Raw genomic sequence first — 13,542 nt, 5'->3', positions numbered from 1 at the left:
CTATATCGCTTCCAGAGGACTCCAACACTGGCCCAGAAAGGCCAGGTCCAGGTTAAATTATCAGGATGACTACTGACAATATAGATGAGTTCCATTCCCGATAATTGAATCTAGGTTTTTCTTACATGGATGTCCTGAGAGTTTGGTATAGGTCATGCTCTTGTGGACATATGGGGGACACTCACACACGAATGGTTAATTTTCTTCTGAGATGCTAATCTGGATCTTGTTGTTTACCTTACTTTCATGGTCATGTGCCCAGAGTTTATAGAGTTTACCAGGTAGCACTCTAGGAAGGTCCTCATTACCTAGGTCAGGGGTGTTTGAAGTTTCCAATGGTGTACAAAAGGGGAGGTTGCAGCATGATTGAGATGAATTCACCAACACCTTCTGCTGTTTGTATTGATTTGTAGAATTAAATGGAAAAACATGTAATAACCATTTCTTTGTTCTCTTCTTATTTCAGGGATCCCAATAAGCCAGTTCCCCAGGACACCAAGTTCATCCACACAAAAGCCAACCGCTTCGAGGAGGTGGCCTGGTCTAAATACAACCCCCGGGATCAGCTGTACCTGCATATCGGCCTGAAGCCAAGAGTGCGTGACCACTACCGAGCCACCAAGGTGGCCTTCTGGAAGCACCTAGTTCCCCACCTCTACAATCTGCACGACATGTTCCAGTATACCTCAACCACCACCAAAGTGCCACCACCGGACACCACGCAAAACTCTCACATCACACGCCGGCCCAATGGAAAGATCTGGACCACCAAACGTCCTCCAAGCTCACCAACATACAACGACAACTCTGGTTCAGACCAGGATCCCGGTGGCACATTGGGGTTTGAGAACCCGCGAGACTACTCCACAGAGCTGAGTGTCACCATCGCTGTGGGAGCCTCACTGCTCTTCCTGAATGTTCTCGCATTTGCTGCCCTATACTACCGCAAGGATAAGCGTCGCCAGGATACTCACCGGCAGCCCAGCCCCCAACGCAATGCTGTTAATGACATCAGCCACACACCAGAGGAGATTGCCTCACTGCAGATGAACCAGGCGCACCATGAGTGTGAGGCGGTGCAGGCGCATGATGCCCTTCGGCTAACCTCGCTTCCAGATTACACCCTCACCCTGCGTCGCTCCCCAGATGACATTCCTCTAATGACACCAAACACCATCACCATGATCCCCAATTCCCTGGTGGGCCTGCAGACTCTCCACCCATACAACACATTTGCCACCGGGTTCAACAGCACCGGGCTGCCGCACTCACACTCCACCACCAGAGTATAGTGTTAATCCTCCCTTCCTCTCCACCTAATGGACACACCCACGAGCACACCCATCTGCAGAGAGGGAGGAGACCTTTTCTTTTTCTCCAGGGACAGAGAAAACAATAAGGTGCAAAGAATACCATCCTTGATTGGCATCTGTGGACACCCCCTAAACAGGAGAATGCTTATTTGGAAATGCATTTTCAATTCACTGGAACAATCTCTCCTGTGGTGGTGCAGATTTCACATGAGAAGGGAGGGCCAAAGGGGGACCCAACAAGCTCTCTCTACTAGTGCTGATGCCATGCAAGTGGAAAAGTGAATTTGTGGTGCCGCTCAAAGAGTGCACTTATCATTTTACTGTGAGAGTGGATGACGTACCACGGCCCATAAAGAAAAATGGGGGTGCTGAAGAGTTGAAACTCTACTCATGACCAGTGTGGAATAATCTATCGGGGAATGGCTGTAACATCTTCCATCAACAACATGGATTTAATGAGTCAGGGAATGTCTGTTATATCATCCTTCGAGGACATAGTTATAATAAGTTGGAGAATGGCTGTAACATTATCCATCGGAGAGCAAGGGAAAGAGGCATTGGAAGATTGCTTTGACATTCTAAAAGAGCAGAGGTTATATTGAACTGGAGAAGGGTTATAACACCATCCATTGAAGACGGTGGATATAATAGGGTGGATTGTGGCTATAACATCCATCGAAGAGTATGGCTGTATTATCAGTCGGAGGATGGTTATAACATCATCCATCAAAAGAGAATGGATACAATGAATGGGAGAGTGACTATAAGACTGATTATTTATGAGTAAGGATTCAGCAGATGAAACAATAGTTATAATGTTGACAAGTGAATGGATATGGGTTGGACCACAGAAGAATAAATACCACATGAGAAGATTAGCTAAACATCATCTACCTAACTATGGATTAAAGAAGTGGGAGAATGGCTGTGCGATGGATCAGTGAGTATCACATGGGAAATGTCTAAACACCTCTTTCATCTACATACGGATACAATAAATGGGAAAACGGCTGTGCGATTGATCAGTGTGTCACATGGGAAATGTCTAAACATCTCTTTCGTCTACATACGGATACAATAATTGGGAAAGTAGCTGTGCGATTGATCAGCAAGTAGCCCATCAGAAATGTCTAAACACCTTTTTCATCTACATACGGATACAATAAGTGGGAGAACGGCTGTGCGACTGATCAGTGTATCACATGGGAAATGTGTAAACACCTATTTCGTCTACATACGGATGCAATAAGTGGGAGAATGGCTATGTTATTGATCAGCAAGTAGCCCATCGGAAATTTCTAAACACCTCTTTCATCTACATACGGATACAATAAGTGGGAGAACAGCTGTGCGATTGATAAGTGTATCACATGGGAAATGTCTAAACACCACTTTCGTCTACATACGGATACAATAAGTGGGAGAACGGCTGTGCAATTGATAAGTGTATCACATGGAGAATGTCTAAACACCTCTTTCATCTACATACGGATACAATAAGTGGGAGAACAGCTGTGCAATTGATAAGTGTATCACACGGGAAATGTCTAAACACCTCTTTCGTCTACATACGGATGCAATAAGTGGGAGAATGGATGTGTTATTGATAAGTGTATCACATGGGAAATGTCTAAACACCTCTTTCGTCTACATACGGATGCAATAAGTGGGAGAATGGATGTGTAATTGATCCGTGTATCACATGGGAAATGTCTAAACACCTCTTTCGTCTACATACGGATACAATAAGTGGTTGGATGGATGTAGTGCCAAATTGTTTAGTGAATGGGTGGATCAAGTGGATCTGATGGTTAGATCTAACGAGCGTATATGAGAAGCAGGCAACGGCATCTTCAAATGTGCACACAATACGTCAGAGGTTGACAAAAACTCTATGGATACAAGGAATAGTGGAATGGCTTATAATACAATCTGTTGAGTAGAGCGGATATAGTCATTGGAAGAATGGTTACAGGCTCAGCAGTCCAAGGAATTGGATGCGACGGGCTGCTCGATGGTCATCATGTCATCTATCATGGAGTAGGGATCGGATATGTGAGCGATTGGCTTTACCATTGTTCATCTCGACCATGGTCATAGAGAGTTGGTGAATTGCAATAACATCAACCATGAAGGGGGTGTGGTTACAAGTGCACAGGTGGATACAATGTCATCTAATTAGATACAGATTGTGCAGGGGGTGGGTAAACTGTATGGGAAAAATGTACTCACCAGGAAATACAGCCTAAGAGCAGGCGAGCCATCACATATCAGGCAAAGTGGATTCCACATGAGAATGGATTGACCTGCTTTGAGAAGACACTTGCAAAGTGCATGGAAAGGTGGTCTCAGCTTCACCCCAACTTGTGCTAACATGAGATGGAGAGTGGATGTAGGTCCACCTGTCTGTCCCTGATGTCGGTAGAACGATTGGCAGTAACAGAGACCATGCCTTCAGTGTGCCTACCAGAACCATAGAGAATGGATCCAACGGTGCCATAGACTAATGCTGGGCGTGAGGGGCCTCACTCCCACCACACTGGCAGTCTCTTTTGGGTACCTCACAACCCTTCATTTATCTCAAAGTGTCAGAAGCTGGGAGAGGGAAACCAGTCTTCTCCTCCGTACCCCAATACCAACACGCCGTTCTCCGTCCTGCAGCAAAAGAACATGAATCGGAGAATAATTCCTATATTTCTTTGTTGTAATTTTTTTGGTTTTTATAAAGTGTTTTTATTTTTTCCCATTTGGTTAGGTCCAGACTGGATTTTAAAATTGGGGGTCAAGATGGACAGGGGCTGGACTTTCATTTTATGCCTTACAGAGCTCCTCTGTCTTTAGACTGGTCCAGATAGAGGTTGGCACAGCAGACCAACAGCGTCGAGAATGGGGGCTGCAGATGAAGAAATAAAAAATGTCTAAATAATAACGCCCATGCAAGGAGGGGATGGGCACAGAAAGACTGTAGGATAGGGTGTGACCTTCTCACATGGGTCATCCACCCTCCCCTCCTACGAAGGGCTAATAACAGCCCAAAGTGGACACCATATGAGTTTTGCTAGTCACCCATCTTTACAGGGTGGAGAGGTGGGAGGGCGGGCGGTGGGGAGGAATTTGTGGGGCTAACAGGTAGGGTTTTACTTTTCTTTTAGTTTTTTCTTTCTGTAGCTCTTAGACTTCCATCGCTCAACATGGACATTGAGGAAAATACTTTGTGTTTGTAGAGACTTTGTATAAAAAAACAACAGAATAACCATGAATGTCATAGTGAGGGCTCCTCCACCCGCACTCTGGTTACAGTCACCGCCACGTCAGGCAGTGGAGACCTGCACCCTGGGTGCAGCCACCGCCACGTCAGGCAGTGGAGGCCTGCACCCTGGGCACAGTCACCACCACGTCAGGCAGTGGAGACCTGAAGTCTGCATGCAGTCACCGCCACATCAGGTAGTGAAGACCTGCACTCTGAGTCCAGTCACCGCTACATCAGGCAGTGGAGACCTGCACTCTGAGTCCAGTCACCGCCACATCAGGCAGTGGAGACCTGCACTCTGAGTCCAGTCACCGCCACGTCAGGCAGTGGAGACCTGCACTCTGGGTGCAGTCACCACCACTTCAGGCAGTAGAGACCTGCACTTTGGATACAGTCACCGCCACGTCAGGCAGTGGAGAACTGAAGTCTGCATGCAGTCACCGCCACATCAGGTAGTGAAGACCTGCACTCTGAGTCCAGTCACCGCTACATCAGGCAGTGGAGACCTGCACTCTGAGTCCAGTCACCGCCACATCAGGCAGTGGAGACCTGCACTCTGAGTCCAGTCACCGCCACTTCAGGCAGTGGAGACCTGAACTCTGGGTGTAGTCACCACCACTTCAGGCAGTAGAGACCTGCACTTTGGATACAGTCACCGCCACGTCAGGCAGTGGAGAACTGAAGTCTGCATGCAGTCACCGCCACATCAGGTAGTGAAGACTTGCACTCTGAGTCCAGTCACCGCCACATCAGGCAGTGGAGACCTGCGCTCTGAGTCCAGTCACCGCCACGTCAGGCAGTGGAGACCTGCACTCTGGGTGCAGTCACCACCACTTCAGGCAGTAGAGACCTGTACTCTGGGTGCAGTCACCGCCACATCAGGTAGCGGAGACCTGCACTCTGGGTGCATTCACCACCACTTCAGGCAGTGGAGACCTGCACTCTGGTTACAGTCACTGCCACATCAGGTAGTGGAGACCTGCACTCTGGGTACAGTTATGGCTACTTCAGGCAGTGGAGACCTGCACTCTGGGTGCAGTCACCACCACTTCAGGCAGTAGAGACCTGCACTCTGGATACAGTCACCGCCACATCAGGTAGCAGAGACCTGCACTCTGGGTGCAGTCATCGCCATGCTGGAGAAACCTAACTTGCACACTGGGTAGCTTCCTCCATGCAGGAGAAACCTGACCTGCACTCCAGGTACAGTCCCTATGCCACCAGGCGAGAGAGACCTCACGTGCACCTCCAGTACAGACAGAGCTCCAATCCAAACACGTTACAGTCCCAGAGAAATACAACTGGGGGCCATCCAGTCCCCACTGGGTGGTGCCTGAGACCAACACATGTTATACCACATACAAGAAAATGCCAATCGCTTGGACTCACCCTGCACCAGGATTCATAATGCCAGCCATAGGACTTTACCCTCTTTCAGTTAATGCCCTCCAAGAATACACAAGCCCCGGGTCCAGCATCCGAACACCTCATCCGCGATCCCCATTATTATGCGAAAAGTAGAAAGGATGTCTGTACAATGTCTAGCATAGTCATTCCCAGAGGACAGAGAACAACTTCTATCCATTCCTGGCACCACAAGTTAAATCCATCAACGCTTTATTCAATGGCTAGCTCACGGGCCTGCGGTGAGGCATTAACCATTAATAATATGCTTCTCCTTAGAAAATTTATGGTATACATGTGTGCCACCTCTCCATGATACACCCAGGGTCCCGAAGATTTATGCCATTAATTGAAAGGTATTAAGCGAGTAAATAATTCCTTCTGGTCATGGGTGAGCGTCATGAGGGCAGGAGGGCAATGGAACATGCCTTGGGTGGAGGAGGACACAGCATTACTGTGTGTTGGGGCTTGCTTCATGCCAAACTTCATCGTTTTATCAGGGCTGCTGGTGAATATCTTTGGGGGTAAATGGTCCACGGTGCACTGAGAGCTGGACCCCATTCTATAGAAACGCACCTTGGGCACCGCACATTGTACACATGAAACAGTTGTGTAAGATTAATTCTTTCTTTTGTGATCCAGTATCTCTTTGGGGAAGGTTCACAGGTGACATGGTGTTGATTCAGAATGGAGGCTGAAGCTGTTTTTATGAGTATTTTGCCAAAATAAGAACACAATAGATCCTACTCCATAGTTAGTCGAGGAGAGGGGGCACACACGTCCCTATCGCTCCCCCTCGAACTAGACCAAAGTCAGAAAGCCAAAAGCCTATTGGTCGAAGCTAGAGGTTCTGCTTTGCTCACCGCTGGCTCATCATGTGGTCAGTGGAAGGTCCCGCAAACCTATTTTGTGACTCTGGACGGATCACTTGGTCTTGTAAAATGCGAAAAGCCTGGGTGTCGAGATCGATAATCACCTGTCGCTATCAGCAGTGTAGGCTGTGAAGTTCACGGGCAGAATATCGACAGGACAGATTATCATGACAAGCATGTCAAGGCTTAAAATATCGAAAGGTAAGTTTGTATAGATTTTCTATACGTAACTCTACTTATACATACCATGATGATATATATGTATCTTCAAGATACGTGTCTATGGAAGCTGAGTCTGGTGGCTTGTTTGACTAATGCATCCACTGCAGTGGCCGGTGTTTGACCTCATGGTCACAGGTTCAAATCTCGGCAGGTCTACCTATTTTTCTGAGGTCAATGTAAAATGTACCATTGAGTTGGGTAACAAGAAACATCTGGTATTCAGTGCCGAGCTTCCTCTCTGGGTGAAAGTGCGCTTTACAAATACACATTATGTGGATTTAGGAATAGTAAATCCGTGTCTCCCTCTGTGCACTTACCTTTCTTAACTGAATTCTCTCCCATCGATATTCTTCCTTTGATATTCTATAGTACAATCCTTTCTGGACAATCCCTGCCGTAGTGTCATTTAGTTTGTACTATGCCGGAGTACTGAGAAATATTTCTCCCGACCTCATTTTTTTAAAGTAGACATGGGGTGGTGATTGCACTAACTGGATCACCACTGGATTGAAGAAATTCTCTGTGTCTGGAGTTCTCCATGTTGTTCACACTGTGACAGCCAGGTTGGAGATAGATCCCTCGCCCATGCTATGCCGATCCTTCAAAAATCATCCTGGCTGCCTGTATGTCAGCACAGACCTTTTAAAACTCTGTATATCAGATTGGAATCTCGATGTGAGGCAGTCCCAAGCTTTATTCAGAAGAATCTTCAGGATTATATCCCAAAGAGACAATTAAGTCCTTCTAAAATTGACCTAAATTCTTCAAATCCGTTTTAGGGGGATGTTGCTTTTTAGTTCATGACCCTAACTTTGGACCTGACTGCTGTCCTCAAACTTACATCCCAAAAGTTCTTTACTTTGGTTTCAACACCTCCTACAGACCTGGCTGTAGTGACAAGCGTGTGGCAATTACTAGCCATGTCACGGATATGACACCAGCTGATGAGCGCCGAATCTTACTGGATTTGGACTTCCAGGTCTTCACAGTCCTTGCCTGCGAGAGGTTAGGGCGACCCCTTCTAGCAGCAACGTTGCCACTAACACTAGGTAGGCCGTGCATGCCAATAGGCGTGATACAGGTCGAACACACACAATGTTTTAAGCCAAAGGTGGCTTTATTGTGTCTGTCTCCCACCTGAAATTGCCTCAGCTTCAATAGAAGTCAGTAGGAGAAATACATTCTCCCAGCTATTTTTTTCTTTTGAAATCTCCCACTTTGCTCTTCTCCAGTGTTGACATGTATGTAGCAGCTAAGCAGAAAGTGCCTTCCAAAAGAAGCCCTAGGCAGGTGGTAAAAAGCTAGAGGGCCGAAAGCCTCCTCGATGGCAAAAACTCTGAAGCAGATTGAAAAGAGAGGCTTAGACAGCTTGTATGGGGCAGAGGACAAGATGGAGAAGCAAAAGCTGCAAGAAGTGCTGATTAACCACAGGAGAAACCAGGACGCAGCAGAAGAGTGGATAAGCATCATCGGAAGGGAGAGTCAGGAGTGAGGACCACGAGGACTGGAATACTCGAAGGTTGCGACGCGAAAAATAGACCAGAACTTCCCCTTAAATAGATAAAAGCAGGAAACTGCATCATGGGTTTAGGGTCTCCATCTTGCGTTAGGCAGATCCTCCTACGGTTCTTTTTGGTGGTGGACATCTTGGATTGGGAATATATACCTTCCCAGTGGCTTCAGTGAAGCACTGTATTGTCAGCAGAGGTGCTTGGAAGCATGTTCAACCAGGATCAAAATCTGTACATTGACATGTGGACAATCCTTTGGTCAGACGTTGTAGAGTAGCCTGCACTGTATGCTGATGACTTAATAAGGAGGGCTAGTCCCCACATTGGCTAGCAGTGGATAGTCGTGTGTGTTGCGAATCTAAAGTAGCCAGACTACTAAATGTTCTTCAAAAGAGGGCCCAGCCTAACATTTCTGTTCTGTGGCCATCAGTCAGAGCAGGAGAGACACAGAACACATGAAGATGACGATGTCACACTCAGCTGGAAACGTTTCTTAGAAAGTGCCGCCTAGTGCCTGGGGAGCAGGTGTCACACACTCATTTATTATTAAGTTGTCACACACTCATTTGTTATAAAGTGCCGCCCTGTACTTGGGGCGCAGGTGTCACACAATCGTTTCTTATTAAGTTGTCACACACTCATTTGTTATAAAGTGCCACGCAAACTACAGAACATCCAAAACGCTGCCACAAGACTGGTCCTCAACCTGCCAGGACACTGCCACATCTCCCAGCACTTGCACACACTCCACTATCTCCCCATCGAAGCTAGAGTCACCTTCAAGATGCTAACCCACGCTCACAAGGCCCTCCACGACACCGGACCAGCATACCTGATTAGCCGACTCAAATTCCATGCACCCCAAAGGGCCCTACGATCAGCCCAGCTCTCCTACGCCGTGGTCCCCCGCACCAGAAAGACCAGATCGGGAGGCCTCTCCTTCTCCTTCCGCGCGGTCAGAGCCTAGAACGACCTTCAGCTCCACCTAAGACAGATAACATCGCCCCCCATCTTCGCAAGAAACCTCACAACCTGGCTCTTTGACAGACCCCTTCCTTGATGGACTGGAACCTGCGAAACCCCCCCCCCCCCCTCCACACCCCCTAGCGCCTTGAGACCCTTATGGGTGAGTAGTCGTGCCTAACAAACACCTGATTTGATTTGAGTTTTTGGGGCGCCGGTGTGATGCACTCATTTCTTATAAAGTTGAGCACACACTCATTGGTTATAAAGTGCCACCCAGTGCCTGGGGCGCAGGTGTCATGTACTCATTTCTTATAAATTTGTGACACACTCATTTTATCATAAAGTGCCGCCCAGTACTTGGGGCGGCGTATCACACACTCATTTCTTATAAAGTTGTCAGACACTCATTTCTTATAAAGTGTCACCCAGTGTATGGGGCGCAGGTGTGACATACTCATTTCCCAGTCCTAATGGCTTAGTCCTCAAGAGTACCATGATCACCAGTAGGTTAAAATGTATCTTATTTAAGCCTGTCATTAACACGTTTCACTCCTACATTGAGCTTCTGCAGGTTGATGCCCTCATAGGCGGATTCGTTGTTGACTAGAAGATGATGCTGCCATTGTGAGTTTCCATTGAAGGAAGGTCATCAACAAGAGGTAGGGAGATCCCCCAATGACTGTGGTAAAGAAGGCAGCGGCAGACCGACCATGGCCATTTCTACCGTTATCCAATACAGGTTGAAGTGAGTGGTCATTGCCTAACCCGTGTGAAATCTGGATGAACCTTTACATTGACTCATCTGCTAGGAGGAAGAAAGCTTCATCGCCCCCTGAGCCACCATGATAAAATGATGCCACCGCAGAGTGGTAACTCCTCTTACTCGACTTTGTCAGCACCTTCTTAGCTGTCTGACAACCGTGCCGTCTGAAATACAAGCCCTTGCCCTGGAGGACTACCACCTCTGTGTCATTAGTCATTAGAGATCTACCTTGTTTCTCATTTTCTCCCAGAGTTTTACTGACAATCTTCTCAGTTATTGATAACATCGTTATCTGGTTACACCAATTTCTCAACATAGTCTGCTAACTGTGCCAAAGGTATCACAGTAAGGTACCCTCTCCATAAGGCGACACCCCGTGCTCCTTTACACTGATTGCTGTGCCAAAAGGGTGATCAGCCCTCCTCCCATGAGCAGTTAATGGTGCTATCAGGGTATGGTACACTCTTCATAAACAGTAAGACGCTATTAGCTGTTGCCTCTATTCTATAGCCACACGTCTGGCCGATAGCGCTGCCATTTGTAGATACCACACCTGCTCCCTGTAACTTGATCACAGTGTAGTGATTGTACCTAACCTGCACTGCGGATACTAACAGCGCAGCCCTCTTGACCCTTGCGATACAAAGAGCACACTGCCTCACATGTAGAATACTGATTGTTATAAACCTACCCTTCTTCGCTGGAGCCAAATATCCCTGCGCATCCGCAAGGTCCAAGGGGGTAAGCTCAACTACAAACAATGTGTTGAGTAATGTGCCAATAGGGTGCAGAATCGGCTGTCACTGCCAAAGTAACCTTGCAATCCTCCCATGACCCAGGCTGCTGCTGATGTGCCAACAGTGTTCCATCCAGTGCTTTCATTGCACGCACCAGAATATATGACTGTTCTCCCTGAACCACTTACTGTTGTGCCACCTTACTGTTGTACATCCTCTTTGTGTCCTTATCTTGCTTCTGGTCTCTGTGCCATAACACTACATCTGGCTCTATAAGACATCCATGCAACCAGAGGACGCCCTGCCTCTGTAAACCATCTGTGCTACCCAAGTTTCTGGGTAGCAGTCTTTACCATCTTCTGTAATCAGTCTTTACCATCCAAGTGAACCTGTTGTCAAATTTTCATCATGAAATCAAGGTGCACCTGCCTCTTTAATCCATGTGTGCCCTTGTAGTGCATCTGTTCTTTATGGCATGCCACTATAAGCCATCCACCAGTCCCCACAAGCTATCTATCCCATCAGTGTATCTGTCTCTGTAGGCCATCTGTGCCATCACAGTTTATCTGTTGTCTATCCTATCATTGTGTATCCACTTCTCTAACCAACCAATGACCTCAGAGTTCATCTATCCCCTTACGCCATCTGTGCCATAGGTGCATCTGTCCCCATAAGCACTTTGAGCCACAATGGCGCATCTGCTCAATGTGCCACCATGGTGTACCTGATCTATGTGCCACCATGGTGTATCAGATCTATGTGCCACCATGGTGTATCTGATCTATGGGCGTCCATGGTATATCTGCTTTATGTACGACCATGGTATATCTGCTCAATGTTCCACCACAGTATATCTGCTCTATGTGCAACGTATATCTGCTCTATGTACCACCATGGTATATCTGCTCTATGTACGACCATGGTATATCTGCTCAATGTTCCACCATGGTATATCTGCTCTATGTGCCATCATTGTATATCTGCTTTATGTGCCACCTTGGTGCATCTGCTCAATGTGCAATCAGAGTATGCCTGCCTCGAATCCATCTGTGCCAAAGAATGCAACTGCCCCCTGATCCACATGTGCCATCAAAGTGTACCCACCACAGGAATCTACCCATGACATCACAGTGTATCTGTTCATATAGCCATTTGTACCACGAGCTAGTTGTTTTCATATGCAGTCTGTGCCACCAGGATGTCTTCGTAGGCCATCTGTGCCATCAACATGTATCTGTTCCCTGTGCCATAGGAGTGTGCCCTTCCCAAAAACATACATGTGCCATTGGAGTGTATCTGTTTCCACATAAAACATCTGTGCCATAAGAGTGTCCCCACAGCTTTAAGCCATCTCTGCTATCGGTGTATCTGTTTTGATAAGCCACCTGTGCCAAATAAGCATCCGTGCCCATTTGCCACCTGTGCCATCATAAGGTATCTAGCCCCATAAGCCATCGGAGTGTACCTGTCATCAAAAGCTATCTGTGATACTGGAATGTGTCTGCCTAAATAACCAGCTCTTCCAATAGATTGTATTTCTCCCCCTTTTCTTCTATGTGCCATCAAAGTTTAACCCTCCCTCCATGACCCACCTGTGCCCATCAGAGTGTTTGCCTTCACAGGATACATAAGCCATCCTTTTATCTGTCTTATATTCTATGTGTGCCGTGTGAGGGTGCTTGCCACCATAAACTACATAATCTCCTTCCTCAAGCCGCCCCAGTGCCATTAGTATGTCTCCAGAGGACACATGAGCTGTCGTTGCGTCTGTCCTGTTGATCTGTTTGTGTCATTGGAGTCTTCTAGCACTTAATCTGTCATTGTATCTGTCTCTCGAAGATTTGAGTGCCCTAGGAGTGATTTGCCTCCATAATCTGTGCCATCAGAGTGTATCTGCCCCATACTTACTTTGCCATCACTGTATGTTCCCCTATAAACTACACGTGCCATCAGAGTGACTGTGTACCTCCTAAACTTAATGTGCGTAATTGGAGCATATCAGTTCTCAGAGGCTTTCTGTGCCATCTGTTCATATCTACATGCATTGCCTGTGTCATGAGAGTGTATCTGCCCTACATTCTTCCTTTGCCATCACTGTATCTTCCCCATAAACTACACGTGCCATCAGAGTGAATATATAACTCTAAACTTTAGGTGTGTAATAGGAGCATATCTCTTCTCAGAGGCTTTCTGTGCCATCTGTTCATATCTACATACATTACCTGTGTCATGAGAGTGTATCTGCCCTACATTCTTCCTTTGCCATCACTGTATCTTCCCCATAAACTACATGTGCCATCAGAGTGAATATATACTCTAAACTTTAGGTGTGTAATAGGAGCATATCTCTTCTCAGAGGCTTTCTGTGCCATCTGTTCATATCTACATACATTAACTGTGTCATGAGAGTGTATCTGCCCTACATTCTTCCTTTGCCATCACTGTATCTTCCCCATAAACTACATGTGCCATCAGAGTGAATATATAACTCTAAACTTTAGGTG

General features: G+C 46.9%; 1 protein-coding gene across 3 annotated transcripts in view; it reads left to right on the top strand.

The window, feature by feature from the left end:
- The window catches only part of LOC146829706 (neuroligin-3), a 1,048,059-nt gene extending 1,043,684 nt beyond the window's left edge, over positions 1–4,375 (top strand). For all 3 annotated transcript variants that reach the window (XM_085608418.1, XM_085608416.1, XM_085608417.1), the window contains one exon: positions 467–4,375. In XM_085608418.1, the coding sequence (XP_085464544.1) occupies positions 467–1,292 (826 nt within the window). In that variant the 3' untranslated portion in view covers positions 1,293–4,375. The remainder of the gene's footprint in view (positions 1–466) is intronic.
- The last annotated feature ends 9,167 nt before the right edge of the window (positions 4,376–13,542 follow it).

Source organism: Triturus cristatus, chromosome 5_2 (assembly GCF_964204655.1).
Source record: "Triturus cristatus chromosome 5_2, aTriCri1.1, whole genome shotgun sequence".
In the NCBI taxonomy this organism is placed as follows: Eukaryota; Metazoa; Chordata; class Amphibia; order Caudata; family Salamandridae; genus Triturus; species Triturus cristatus.
Note: the sequence above shows the minus strand (reverse complement) of the source record. Positions and strands in the feature narration are given on the sequence as shown.